Consider the following 14498-nt stretch of genomic DNA (forward strand, 5'->3'; position numbering starts at 1 on the left):
CACAATAATAATGAATAAGAAATATCAAACAATACTTGTGTATAGCTTTGTTGCAATGGAAGTATAGACTGTAGTGTCTTGGTATGTAGTTAGTTTTTTGTAGTAGTCCTTTGATAATTGTTCTGGTTTTGTTATTGGTTAGACTAGTTTTCTTATTGGTTAGACTTTGTAAGGTAGAGTGGAATTCATTATACATGAACTAAACAAACATTTTTTGGAAATAACTATTCAAGGTTAGATCAACAAGTGAGCTCGTGTCCTGCTACAAGTAATTCCCATATTCTTCAACAAAAAATAGAAGAATTGAAAGAACTATAGATTTTAATAAGGAAAGTCCTAAAGTAATAATAAAGATTAAAAGTGAATTAACTCAAACTTAAAAGATGTATTTATTGAAGATATTCTTGCAATACAAATTGATGAAGATAATAAAAACAAGAGACACAATGTGTCAAAGTTCCTGCCAATAATTGAAAAAGAAGGAAAATAGAGATTTATAGATAGAAAGGAAGGATAGAAAGAGAGAGCTAAAATAGAGAATGATATGTTATTATAAGGACAAGTAAAGGTAGAATGATAGAGAGAGTTGATGGGAAAATATTAATAATTATATTATTTTAAGAAATATATAAATAATAATTATTATTATATTATATGAATAAACTACTCATTTCTACTAAGTTGAAATAATTTTTAAAAAACAATTGTTGATTACTTAATTCAAACTACCAAAATATCTAGAAAGTTTGAGGGGTAGTATTAGTTTTACAATTTGTAAAATGGTATTAAAAAAAATTAGAGCAAGATTGTAAAATAGTAATTAGTAAAACATAGTGTAAACTCAAAGAAATAGCATTTTAGAATTGGCAAAAATAAACATCAATGTAAAACTAATAAATATATTTAAAATAAGAAATATAAAACATTTAACTCTAAATTTGAACTTGGTAAGAAAAATAAATTGTGATAATTAATATTTGATTAGACATTCATTTTTGTCTAAAGTGGTGTGAGGTGGCAGATAAAAATATTATTATTTTAAAAATCTAATCAATTTGTCACAAATGTGGAAAAGATAAAGTTGAAATTAATGCATGATAGAGTTGTTAAAAAATATTTGTATTTTTGTTGAAGAAAATTGAATTTTCTCCCTAACAAAAATAGTATGGTCCAATAGAGAGTGAATGAAAAATGTGATTTATAAAATAATGAAAAATTAGAAAAAGATATAAACATTTGAAATTTCTTTTAATCTTTTAAATCTTATGAGTTGATTTGTCAATCAAATTAAAAAATTGAATTGAACGAAAGCAATAGTATCTGTCAAAAGAAAAACTAATAAATATATAAACGAAAAGAAAATATATCAAAATATAAAAGCATAAAAGTAACTCAAAGGTTAAATATACAAGCTTCCACATGTATTATATTGAAGGATAGCTCATATGGCAGCAAATAAAAGTATAAATAGTCTGCCATTTGCAAGTTCTTGAAGCATTATGGGTAAAAAGATAATAATAATCATTCTTATACAGCATATTGTGGTGTCAAGCACAAACATAATATCTTAAATCTCACCTTTCTAAATTAATGCATTTGTTTGCTCCATTCATAACATGCTTAGGTGCTTACTGGTAAACCCTGTCTGTTTCCAAATGAGAAGGCATTTTTCCACTAACATTGTGCGGCATAATAATGGAAGGGTGTTGTTAAAGTTGGATTGAATGTCACAATAATGCATGTTATGTGTTTTGCAGACAAGTTTTAATGGCTGAGATGCATTAAAAAAACAAATAACTTATTCAACAAAAGTCTGAAGCCGCATAAATTGAGAAAACCATTGTTAGAAAATGCAGCAACTTTGTCCACTTGGATGGAGACCTGTCAAAAAAAACAATGTCTTTCATGAGTTGTCAAGCATCTACTTAATATAAATATTTATATAGAATTAGGTATCTGCAATATCAAATTAATGATAAAGATAAAGATAAAGGTAGACAGTGCCATATTGGCTCAGGTGTGAACCAATGGTTGTGATGGGTATCTACTCCACACGGAATACAATTTGATTAGCATCTTAGGGGCCCATGTAGCATTTAAATTCCATTTACTTTGATGGAGCTTTCTAAGTCCCCACATAGCCTCTATGTCCCATATAATTTAATTGAGCTTTCAAATTCCATACAAATTGAGCCAATGATCATGAGCAAGAAAAGGAAAGTATATATGATTTTGATTGGAGGGGTAGAGTATAAGGAATTATTATTTATTTTTTATGGAAGATTTTATATCATATAGGAGCACATATTTTGTGTCTATTTGATATGGGAGCACAAGTCTTTAGGTTGAGATAATTCGATTGTAGGAATAGCACATAAGAAATTATTATTTTCTCTGATGGAAGATTTTATACCATCCATAACATGGTGTGTTTGTTCGATATGAAAACTTGAGTCTTTAGATTAAAACATCTTCAACTAAGAATTGAGTAATTTTGATGGATACAAGTTTTATAAAAAGTTGAAGAATATGAGTAATAATGATTTAATATCTTAATTTTTATAATAATAATAAAGAGCAAATGGTTCTAATTTTAGTCAAAGGCTCCAAATTTAAAAATATTTAAGTTCATCAACCATTTTGACTAAGGAGTTTTAAATTTAAAAGAGAAAAGAAGGCAACTAATCTTTAATTAATGAACTTTAAAAACTTTGAAAGAGTTGAGAAGAAATAAAATAGGTTGATATTTTTAGTAGTTTGGAGTAGAAGATTTTGTTTGGAATGTGAGAGTATTAACATTTTTTTCCTATTGATTTTATATCAATGAAGTCATGTAATAATTTTATATGGAAGCACAAGTAATTATGATTTTTTATAGTAATCAATAGTTTTAGTTTTAGCTGGAATCTTCAACTTATATTCAAAAAACAAACAATTTTGAATAGGGAAATTTAAATTTAGAAGAAAAATAGGACAAAATAAACACAAACACTCTTGAACTAAAAAGCTTAGCTTTTGAATGTTTGGAAACATAAAACAAATCTGATTGATGACCTCATTTTTGAAGTAATCATTAATATAAACAACCTTGACTTTGGATTAGAGCTTTGGACCTACTAAAATAGTTAAAAAAATAGAAAGCACCCATTGTTTATCTATCTTTGTTAATCTCTAATAGAAGTTTTTCTTATCCCTGGAACTTGAGCTATAGTGGAGGTGTAAGAAATGTAATAATCAACTGAAGACCACAATCTTGAATTAGAATCTTTGCCCTACTTAAATAAATTGTAGAGAATAGGAAACACAAAGTCTCCTTATTTATGTGACTTGGATTAGAATCTTTGTTTTGTTAAAAAATTATAGAAAACAGAGAGCATGTATCTTATGTCTACATACCTTACATTAGAATCTTTGGCCCTAATAAAAGTAACAGAGAATACAGAGCACTCATCCCTCGTCTACATAATTTGGGATTAGAATCCTCGCCCTGCTAAAATTAGAATCTAAGAAAACTCTAGTATTAGTAAAATTAGAATCTCTGATAAGACTAGTACTAGAACTGTAAAGAATAGCAAACACTCATTCGATCTAACTTGGATTAGAATCCTCACCCTATTAAAATAAATAGATTAGTGAGCACCAATCCCCTTATAACCTACATGTGCCATAACGAAGTGGCAAGATAAATAGCCCCAAATATTAACATCTACATCTAATAAATAAAAAAGAGGCAGCCCCAACCATGAACAAGATCTGAGTCACTGTAGTTTTACTTTTTTTAACAAAGTATAAACCATTATGATAACAACTATTGAAAAGGTCTGTGTTATGATAACAACTAATGAAAAGGAGTAGTGTTTTGGGTTGCCCACAAGGCATCTCTATCCCTATTTAATGATAGAGATAACCCAAAATTTAATCACAAAGTCGATGAAAAGATTGGTGACAGGAATTGTGGGTAGGTCCCCATTGCAGTGGGTGTTCAAATTGATGGTGATGTGGACTGGACTTTACCTGAGGTGACGGGGTTAAGTATGCCAACTGCTTCATCAAGTGGTAGTTGATAAAAAGTCCATCTCAATCAAAAGCTAGCACCCGTTGGATTCACACTAACTCACCAAATTTACACCGACTGTCAGTGTCTGTAGGTCCAATCTATATCAGTTGGGCAAGGTCCCCCTACCCAATTCCAGCTAAGATACACCCAAGATCCGCAACAATACATTTCATATGGCCCTACAAATAGTTACATTTCATTGAAATGGGCCTACAAGTGCTTGTCAAGAATACATTTCATTGAAATGGCCCTACAAATGGCTGTCAAGAGTACATTTCATTGAAATAGGCCTACAAATGTTTGTCAAGAATGCATTTCAAATGGCCCTACAGATGTTTGTCAAGAATACATTTCATTGAAATGGGCCTACAAATGGCTGAGGAGACTCCTAGTGCAATGAAAACACAAGTTCCTTGCTGCATGTGGGTTTGTAGTTTTGTGTGGCAGAGAATCAGAATCTATAGAACATGGGGGCCTGAGAAGTCAGTGAATCACAGCTATGTCTGACCAGTTCCACAAAAGATAGAAAGACACCACATAATCTAAGGAATAAATTTTACAAGCAATCAGATATAGTATGTGGGGACAAGGGTTTAAAAAGTATGAAAATCACCTTGACTTCCATTGATAAGAGAAATATTTTTTAAAAATGATGTGGGAGCCAGAAATGCAAGGGACTCCCCTCCTCCAATGATCCTGTATACATATGTTTGTTATTCATGATGATTCATGATTCTTCTATCTATCTATCATTTCTGCTACAATTTTGATGGATTTGCTTTTCTATCTATCTGTCTATTTTTATAATGATGATGATGAGCCTGCTGTACTGTACGGGAAGTGAAGTGAAGCTCTTGCTTCATCCTTCCATCATATTCTTTTTGCTTATAATATTATTATTGACCTCGATGCTTACTTTGTTTCTATTATAAAAATAACAATATTAATAATGTGGAGAAACAGTGTGGTCTTCTTTTTGGTTTGCCCATTTTTCTTTCTACTTTACTTTGATCACATATTCCCAAGCCACTTGGGGATCCACGGAGTCCACTTGAATGTAATGTTGTTGGGCATCTGCACCCTTTTTTGTTTGTTTGTTTGGATTGTGGTGCCACTTTTGCGATGGACATGCCAAGTATAATAATTGTGTGTGTGCAAATTTGTCTGCAACAGCCTTTTGCTATGTAACAGTGGATATGTCATTGGCTGCATATGATCCACGTGGCGTCGCAAAAGGGCTCTCTGGAAGATTGTGCACATGGCTGCTGTACAATCAATACAAACAAAGGGAAAAACTGATCAGTACCACTATTACATTTCTTGTTAAGCAAAGATGCAAAGCGTTCTGCTGCTCTTCTTTTTTGTCTTCACCTTTCTTGGTCATTGCCGTTTTGTTTTGGCTTATCTCCATTGATAGACTCGCTGTTCAAGACTTCAAGCAGATAGCTGAATTGTTCTGCAGTTGGAAGACCAATGGTATCTGCACCGAACAATAAAAAATGATTCAAATGTTTAGTAGTAGTTTTCCTCTCTTCTGAGATTTGAATTTCACTCTTAAAATACAACCTTATCTCCAAAGTAAATCTTCTGATAGCCTTGGCTTTAGAAAGCCATTATAATTGTTTAATTTCAAACATAAAAATAAAATGTGAACCAGTCTAAGGAGGCATCTTCGTAGACCTAAAACCAATTCTGTTGTAATGGGGTATTTTTCCCTGCCCTCCTCATGTTTTCTTGCCTTTTTAAGTAAAGAAGATACTAGAACCTACGGCAATGAATGATTGTAGGTTGAATTCATGGCATGCATGAATGTTGGTTCAGTTTTCAACTTTACACTTGCTCTTCTGTATTGTTAAATGGACATTTTCATAGACCTAAACTCAATTGTCTTTCCATAAGGTTCTGGAATAGAGAATGCTAGTTAAGGGTACATTTTCATAGCTCAATTGTCTTGTCGTAGGGTTCTGAAATTAAGATTCTTATATATTACAGACCCCAAAACCCTGAATCTTCTGTAAGAAATCTGCCATAATGTTCACGAATCTGTTGTCCATGGATTAGTGGTCACTGGCAAGTGATAAGGCAAAACTGTCATAGTGATTCTAATAAGAATTCATGAAAGGAAAACTCTGATCCCAACCTTCTGATGTTGCTGTGGCTGCATTAGTCTCCAAATCATTTTGGTAGTGCTGGTGATGGTGCTGGTTCACAATGAGATTAGAACTATTACTGTTATTATTACTAGCTAATTTAGAGGCTTGGTTCATCAAATGTAATTCTGCTAATCGCCTTCTTTCAATTTCAAGTATCTGCTCTTGCTCCTCTAGAAGAAATTGGGTTCTTATCATGTCAGAATTACCAATTATTCTAGGTCCTGCAAAACAAAAGACTTCATTTCAGACACAAGAAGAGAAACAAAATACCATATCAAAAACACAAATGCAGGTCGATGTCCTACTTACCAAGTTGAAGGTCAAAGTCATCTAGATTGTAGGCTGCCGGCATGTATTTTGTGTGTTCAGGTTTCTCAGTTGTGTATCTTCTGAATGGAAAAAAGTTAATAACAAAGAATTAGTTACAATGAATGAGCCCACCCCTAAGCTGTCAAAAAACACACAAATTGGATCTTTCTTTTTCATCTGATTAACTTTCCTTAAGCCTCAAAGAGCTGAAAATTTAGTGCTGATATACACAAATAATACCTGTCCCCATGCTTGCCCTTTTCTCGGTATGGTTTGACAAGAACACGTGCACCACATACATAATGGGGATTTCCTTTTGCGAGGATGGTTTTCACAGTCTCTGGATATACAAATGTTACAAATCCAAACATTCTCTTCTGCTGGTAGGGTATTCTCACATCATGTACAGGCCCATATGTCCTGTGATTGAAAAAATTACACTTAATGTCACTGGGTCATCACCAAATCCCCATTATTCTAATTAAAAACTGCTAACACAAGCCCTTCTCTTATAGATCAGATTGAAGAAGACTCTTCCTACCTGAAATAATTTGATACATCTTCCTCTGTGAAGGTGCTTTCAGCAGGGAAAGTCAAGTAAATTTGACGAGATCCTGCAATCAAACCAGCTATATCATTTTGTTCGCCCCTGTACTCTGTAAACCGAGGAGCATCCTCTGCTAAAACAACAGCGTGCTGGCCATGGGGCCTACATATAACAATAAATTGTATTAGTCCAGCTGATTCCTAATCTAGAGTTAGTATTGCACATAATTGAGTGCTCATAGTACTTTAGAAAGCTAAAATGCAAACAGGATGCAGAGATTATGCTGGCACAAGAGGTATAAACTACGAAATAATGTAGAATGAATGAATGATTTTAATGACATCCACAAGACCAAGCAGTCTAAGGGACCAAAGGAACTAAGCACTAAGCAATTTCCATATTCCTTTTCATTTCCAACCAAAAATCCAGCAGTTTGGTTGATCTTATCATCTTCAAATAAGCTATGCATGCTCTCCGCTTTCAGAATGACATCATAGTATGTTTGGATGTTGTCGTATGCTGTGCATTCAAAGAGAAAATATCATTTGGTTTTAATTTTTCCTGTCCTAGAAAACATACTGGTTCTCTCTTCCCAAACCTCTTTGGGCCTCTTCCATCTACCCATCTCATATGAGTTGCATATGGGTTCCAATACTTCATCATCTTTCTTCCCAAACCTCTTTGGGCCTTTTCCATCTACCCATCTCATATGAGTTGCATATGTGTTCCAATACTTTATTATCTGTAGGTTATAAGCAAGTAGGATTGAAACATTCCATCAAGCAAGGCATAAATAAATGGAAGACCCAGTCATAAAAAATGGAACAAGCAATTTTCTCCCTCTGCAAAACTTTGCTGTCATGGGCGTGGAAAACTGGTGCGGACAAGAAAGCTTCAAATACTCACTTTTAAGTGCTGTGGATATAAGCAAGGACTTGTCGTAGACATGGATAAGGTAAGGTAAGATATAAATACCCAATCACACACACAATGAGTTGAACAATTTACACATCTGCTGAACTTGCCTCTAAAACAGACAAGCTGTAATTGAATTTAAGATTGTAGAACTCAATAAAAGTACTCGATAGACAGAGAGCAGAAGCATACCGATCAATGAGTCTAATAGTCTTCAAGCGCGCCAAGAGCTTTGTTAGACTGTAACCAGCTTTGCCATGGCGCTGAGATTCAGTCAGGTAGCCTTCAGCTTGCAGCGTTTTGCCAAATCTTTCATAGTAGAGTTGAGGCAGCGAAGCAATGGAAATGGGTGCCCTTTTCCCTCTCAGTAAGTCCAACAACTCAATCTCCAATCTCTCCAATGTTCCAGCTGAGATTGGTTCTTCATTCAAAGATTCCGAGGGGCTGCTTCCCATGGAGGCCGTAAGATGGTTTTCGTAGCCATGAGAAAAACGGCAATTGCTGCCATGTTTGCAGTATCCACGGGCAAAATACAAGCATGGCTTAACATCAGCAATTGGTAAACTGGCCCTTTTGCTTAGAAAATCCATGCCCAATTCGCCCGAGGCTAGTTGCATATCTGGGTAATTGAAACTCTCATTCTCAAACAAGGGGAGTTGTTGATCTTGCGGCAGGAAGTTATTGGTGTAATCTCTGATACTACTCGGCTGATCTGCCAAGACTATGGAATGCTGCTGTAGCTTATCACCGCCAAAAAATTGAGCTTGTAAGGGATTCCTGTTGATAAAATTGAGCGCATTCTGTTCAATGGGAACTGCAAAATGTGAATTTAATGGCGTCTCTGGATGAGCCTGAGAATCCCAGTAGACCGTTTGGGGCGAAACCGCAGAGAAAGGACGAGATGGAATGTGAGAAAACGAAGTAAACTGCATTGGTGACTCCATAGCATAAGGAGATAGCAGCTGTGAAGAGGAAGATGAAGAAACATGCATGCCAAGTTCCTTCTTGGCCTTGGAGATAGCCGAGTGAATCAAACTATCAGGCCCAAAGGCTAACCGGATCAACTCCCTATCCCCATTGTCCTGAAGCAGGAGATAACCAATGATTTTGGATACATTCTCTGGATCCACGCTCTGTATCTTCGAAAACACAATCCTTGTTGCTTCATATATATCCATTTCACATCCAGTACCTGCAACAACCAAAACCCAAAGCCGCACTCAATAAACAAATTTCATGGATGCCAAGAAAAATAATTGACAAACTTCAGATCTTAAATTATAGTTTCACGGAACTCCAACGAATAGATTGGTCTTTGCATAGAAGTCAGGATCTGGTACAAAGAACCAAACATGTACTAATACATTCGATATCTCCTGTAGCCCTATCTGATTGACAACTGAAGATCCATGGCTTCCCAAACTTACATTGTTAAGACGAGTTACTCGATATAAAAACAAAAACTGCCCTGTTCCAGTGTTGATTGACAAAAAGCCGATACACCGTGTACCAAAATGCGGACAAGAGCCCTATTGATCACCAGCTGGATTGATTATTGGAAACCAACACAATCATTATCCCGACCACAAAAACGAACTCATATCTGTATTCCTCCCATGTATTGTCAAATCTTTCACCACATCCATATAACTTCACTTTCTTTCAATCCTCACACATAACTTTTAGTAGAATTTTATAGAACGGTGCACCATGGCCTCTCCACCAGAAAACAAACATTGAACAGTCCACTCCACCCAAAAAGCTTCCCAAAGTCCACCCAAAAAGCCAACTCTTACCAATACTCTCTCAAAAAGTATTATATTCCCCTCTTCTCTTTCCTTATCCAACATACATACACACACTTAAAGCTCTTCCTCTGCATGCATAAAAACACAAACAACAAACTGAAACTAACTTCATATCTACCAAAAGAGCGCTTAGCAGATCAGCAATGGCTATAATACACATAAAACTAACACCTACAGGATTCGAACCAGTGACCTACCTCCTCCTGAGTCTGCAAATGCAGAGGATCTCTACGCCCAATGAGCTCGAAGACATGAATCCAGCCTCTTTCAATCCAGAGAAAAATATGTGGTATAAACAAAAAATAATCAAAATCAATAACCCAGATCCAAAAAAATCATTAACAAAGGCCTAAAGGCTTTCTGTCCTCCAGTCTCTCCCTTATCCAGGGCATTTATATGCACCAGCAACTTATTAAAGACCGTGTCTGTGACCTTAACCCGAGATAAACTCGAGCTCATAAAAATTCAAATCAATCCACTTGCCTACTCAGTGTACACGTTCGTCCACAAGATCAACTTCAAAATCATCTCCATCAGCGTTGGGTTAGGGCTAACTCGACGAGTTAACCCCACCTGAGTTGAGCGTTATCCTCATTTTTAACCGTTGCAACAGGAAAAATGTAAATGCAGTTTGAAAATAGGTGACGTCATGACCAGGGGTTGTCGCTTTGGATTTTTTCACGTCAATAGACGGGAAGGTAGAATGTTGATATGAGGCGGTGAGCGGTTCAGCCGGCGCGCCAATTAGGGGGCACACGTGATCATGGGCCCTGATGACGTCAGTCTGTTGGGGTTCCGTCATGTGCCGTCGTGCATGAAGAAGAAGCCGACAGAATCTAACACTCTATGCGTGCCCTCCTTAACTCATGGGTTACCCGTCCATATATATATATATATATATAAAATCTAATTTGTGTGAGTTTGGCTAGGAGACACTTATAGAGCTTGGCTGGGAGACACTCAATTATTTGAATTTAAAAAGTGTATATATTATTGAGGTATTGAGGTATAAATTAATATGCTTGGTAAGAATAGGGGAGTTGGCTTGGGTGGTGAGTTTCCTCTTCATTGATCATTAATTTAACTTGAGGCTTGAGATTATTGCATATGTGCATTCTTTAAAGATTTGTTTCACCCTAGCTCACCCCTTCTCGATCCCATTGGCATATTGAATAGATGTAGTTAACAATAAATGGATTTCTGCAATCATGCCTTCTCTCTTCATCTTACTGATGGCATGGATCACAGGGTGTGATCTGAAGCATTGATGAAAAAACACTCACACAATCAAATCCAGTCAGATAGATATAGTTAAAGATAGCAGGTTTCCTCAATCCATAATAGTGCAAGTATGTTTTTGGGATTGATTGTGTATCATTTACTTTTAACATTGGTGTTTGATATCATAATCCACAATCCATCAATTGGATGAGAGAGATTAAGGAATCATAAAATGATTTGAAACCTCGATGTTAAAAATGATGATACATAATCAAATCCCAAAAACACACTTGCATAGATATAATAGTTAAAGGTATTAGATTTATGCAATATGATCCATCTAGTTTTTGGATAAAATTATATAAAGAAATTTCTATAAGATTCATAAAGAGGTCTTACACCAACTCGTTGCTTCTTGACCTCAACTTGACACTAAGACCAAGGTAAGGTAAGTTGGACGTTGGGTTGGGTCACTGAATCAATTGATAAAATTAGTTAAGGTATTAGATTTATGTAATGTATATATTATTCTATTTGTTTTTTGGATTAAATTTTGTAAATAGATTTTTGAATGGTGTATGTGATTACACTTTATGACTCATTATAAGATTGATGGAGAGGCCTTATATATTATATTTGTAATCATTTTACATTTTATTTTTTATCTTGTTCAAAGTGTGGGCATCTCGGAGAAAAGAATGAGGAAGGAACCCCTTGGTATTGCCCTAGACCAAAGTCATGTTCTAGAATGTAGAGGCGCCCCTTAATATTTGGTTACTTAGGAAGGCATACCCTTCCTTTACAAAGCTAATATTTATAAAACTGATAGAAACCCTTATGTGGGTTTACAAGAAATCTTTATGTACAATTGATTACATTTGTTGTAGTATAATTTTGGTTTTGAATTAGGGCCTCTTCCTGATCTGATACGCCATTGTGTTAGTTTTTCTTATGTTTTTGCATTCCTTTCACTTTATGAGTCCCTACAGCTTCAAACACACTTCAAGCTCACGATTAAGAGGTAGTCTCCAACATCCAATTAATAGAGTTCAGTATGGGATATCATAGGATCATTCCCATATTTTCTTGTTTTTTATAATATTTTCTTTTGATTGATATAATATGTTGTTAAGTCCTAAGCACTATTAGAGTGTGTTATTTTAGATTTCCATATTGTATCTTGTAATTTGTATTTAAGATTTTATTGACGGATATGAAAATGGATTTTATGACCATAATAATTTTGGTAAATTGAAAGAGATTGAATTGAATAATAGAATTAGTTTAAAAGAATATATTTTACTAATATATAATATTGATAATAAAAAATTGGATTAGAATATGTAAGAAAATTTTATATGATATTTGTGACAACACTTTATAATTCATCATAAGATTGATAGAGAGAGATACAAGGGACACAAACTAGAGCTTATAGTGATAGAGAAACGTTTTTTTAGCTTAAAATAAGATAAATAGTAAAAAAAATGTAACATTTAGCATTTGAGAATTTGTGGTTGGACAAAAGTGTACTTTTAATTCAGTTTGTCTAATACGACTATGTTTAAATAGTGTGATCCTTTTCCTAAGAAAAATTAGATGTTGATATGCACATTTTAAAAAGTAATAGTTAAATTTACAATTAACGTATTTGTTACTAATATATTTTAATGTGAATGTGTTATTCTAATGTTAATTCTCTAATAACAATTGTGATAATAAAAATGAATGACGATGATCTCTTTGAATACAATTACATGCAATTCAAAATATATGACATAATGGCTAATGGACAAGACTTGGCATAAAAAATGTTAAATAGAAATATGTAAATAGAAAAACTAAGTTATAATTATAATTTAATATTAAAAGAAAGAATCACATTGTAATATTAATCTAAAAATTAAAATACTAATTAACTACTAAAAAAAAAGAAATTAAAAGAATAAGGAAATGCTAAAAAATGAATTTAACATCAAATCTTACACTTTAAAAATCAATTAAATACAACAAACTTGTTAGAATATAAAGGCCACCAATATAACCGAGAGAGGGGTGAATCAGTTATTCAACTATTATGACAATTATCAACCTTATTAATCCTTAACCATATGAGCAATTTAATTAGAAACAATAACAAGATACTCATACACAATAACACCAAATACGTTAACTAGGGAAACCCTTGGTTAGAGGGAAAACCTCAGTGGGGATGGTACCCACAAAATGATGTACTTAATATAAATATTCCTTGTTAAAGGATGGACCCTGTTAGGAGTCTATGAAATACATTCAATACATATCAATCCCTATTAGGAGACTTTGAATCCTTGTTAGGAGATTCCAACCCTAAACTAGGAGTTGTAGAAGGAAAATGGATCCACTATCCAAACAACTTCAGGGGCAAGATCAATGAACCCAATGTCCAAAAGATCTTTGTAATATTCCTTGCAGATTAATAGAATTGAATTGTACTTCTCGTTCCTCTTCCTCTTTCCTATCAACTAGACTTCTCTACTAGTTTTGATCTTCATACCAAATCACCAACTTTGCATCCATTAATCTCTTGGATTGCTTACCAAAGACTATGCTCTTGCTCACACTCTCTCAATTACTTAATCGTTATTTTACAATAAAGGAAAATACTTTCCTTTATACCAAGTCCTCAAAACAATTCCTTGAGTCGACCTTGAGGCTTTCCCAATTAATTATAATAGGACCACATTAAGATAATTAAATATTTCGCAATCACATAACACTGTTGGCTCATGGTCTTTGCAACTCCTCACATGCATGACTCCAGACCTTGCACACTCGCTAATGTCATCATCAGGTTTTCCTTTGTCACTATCTAACCTTGCATAACCTAATTCTATCTCTATTAGGAGATACAATCCATTCATCAGAAATTGCTTTTTAGGTACTCTGTCACTGTACTACTCTCTGTAAATCTCACATATCTACTACATATCCTTGACTTTTTGTATGCACACTTAACCTTGACATTAGGACATAGTGTAGAACACATCCTTAACCGCGCTTCACCAAAACATCAAACCTTTGTCCGTACGACCAGGATCTTTGTCTGCTACACTACTAGTCCTTAAAAAAACCATACTATGTTGTCATCAATGACAAACACAGTCATGGATGCAACATGTCAACTATGCTACATGCTCTCCAATGCTTAGGATACCCCCCAAAAAGAATACCATCAACATTCATTTTATAAATCTCCCCCGTTGGCATAAAACATCTAGGTTCCAAGAACACCAAAAAACACTCTGTTGTGACTGCTACTATTGTCTTCTTTTCAAATCCTCTTCATCGAATCTGAAATCCTCTAGAACACTACTCTGTTATGCATCTCTTAGGATTGGCATCAGTTGTTCATACACTAAACAACTCTCAGCTTCTCCCCCACTCAATATCACTCCTCATTAACATCAATCTGTACTTATCTTCCCCTTTGGCACTAATAACTCTTC

At 34.4% G+C, this 14498-nt stretch overlaps 1 protein-coding gene and 1 long non-coding RNA gene across 11 annotated transcripts; both read right to left on the reverse strand.

Annotated features, from left to right (window-relative positions):
• Positions 1-1760: 1760 nt before the first annotated feature.
• On the reverse strand, positions 1761-3742 carry LOC149540427 (uncharacterized). The gene is made up of 3 exons (XR_016356397.1): positions 3612-3742; positions 3397-3503; positions 1761-1881 (listed from the first exon to the last, which is right to left on the reverse strand). It is a non-coding gene; the product is annotated as an uncharacterized LOC149540427 (long non-coding RNA).
• A 907-nt stretch (positions 3743-4649) lies between these two features.
• Positions 4650-10156, reverse strand: LOC149540428 (zinc finger CCCH domain-containing protein 18-like). 10 transcript variants are annotated; one of them, XM_089801536.1, is made up of 9 exons: positions 9987-10156; positions 9409-9857; positions 8174-9173; positions 7061-7228; positions 6760-6939; positions 6520-6596; positions 6198-6431; positions 5429-5537; positions 4650-5319 (listed from the first exon to the last, which is right to left on the reverse strand). In XM_089801536.1, exons 3-9 carry the CDS (start codon positions 9157-9159, stop codon positions 5238-5240), a joined length of 1836 nt encoding a protein of 611 aa, XP_089657662.1. In that variant the 5' UTR covers positions 9160-9173; positions 9409-9857; positions 9987-10156; the 3' UTR covers positions 4650-5237. The 10 variants fall into 10 exon arrangements, with proteins under 10 accessions (XP_089657662.1, XP_089657660.1, XP_089657657.1 ...); XM_089801534.1 differs by having other exon boundaries at positions 4650-5322; XM_089801531.1 differs by having other exon boundaries at positions 6520-6599.
• Between the last annotated feature and the right edge of the window lie 4342 nt (positions 10157-14498).

The sequence above is a fragment of the Cupressus sempervirens genome, chromosome 9 (genome assembly GCF_028749045.1).
Source record: "Cupressus sempervirens isolate cs-2001-9-10 chromosome 9, ASM2874904v1, whole genome shotgun sequence".
Taxonomy (NCBI): Eukaryota; Viridiplantae; Streptophyta; class Pinopsida; order Cupressales; family Cupressaceae; genus Cupressus; species Cupressus sempervirens.

Excerpts from the sequence above, each read along its gene's own strand:
- LOC149540428 (XM_089801529.1), bottom strand. The coding sequence starts at position 9,159 with ATGGATATATATGAAGCAACAAGGATTGTGTTTTCGAAGATACAGAGC. Across the intron at positions 6,940-7,060 it reads GATGTATCAAATTATTTCAG|GACATATGGGCCTGTACATG; the intron begins GTAGGAAGAGTC and ends TTTCAATCACAG. Across the intron at positions 5,323-5,428 it reads AACGGCAATGACCAAGAAAG|CAGCCATGTGCACAATCTTC; the intron begins GTGAAGACAAAA and ends TTGATTGTACAG.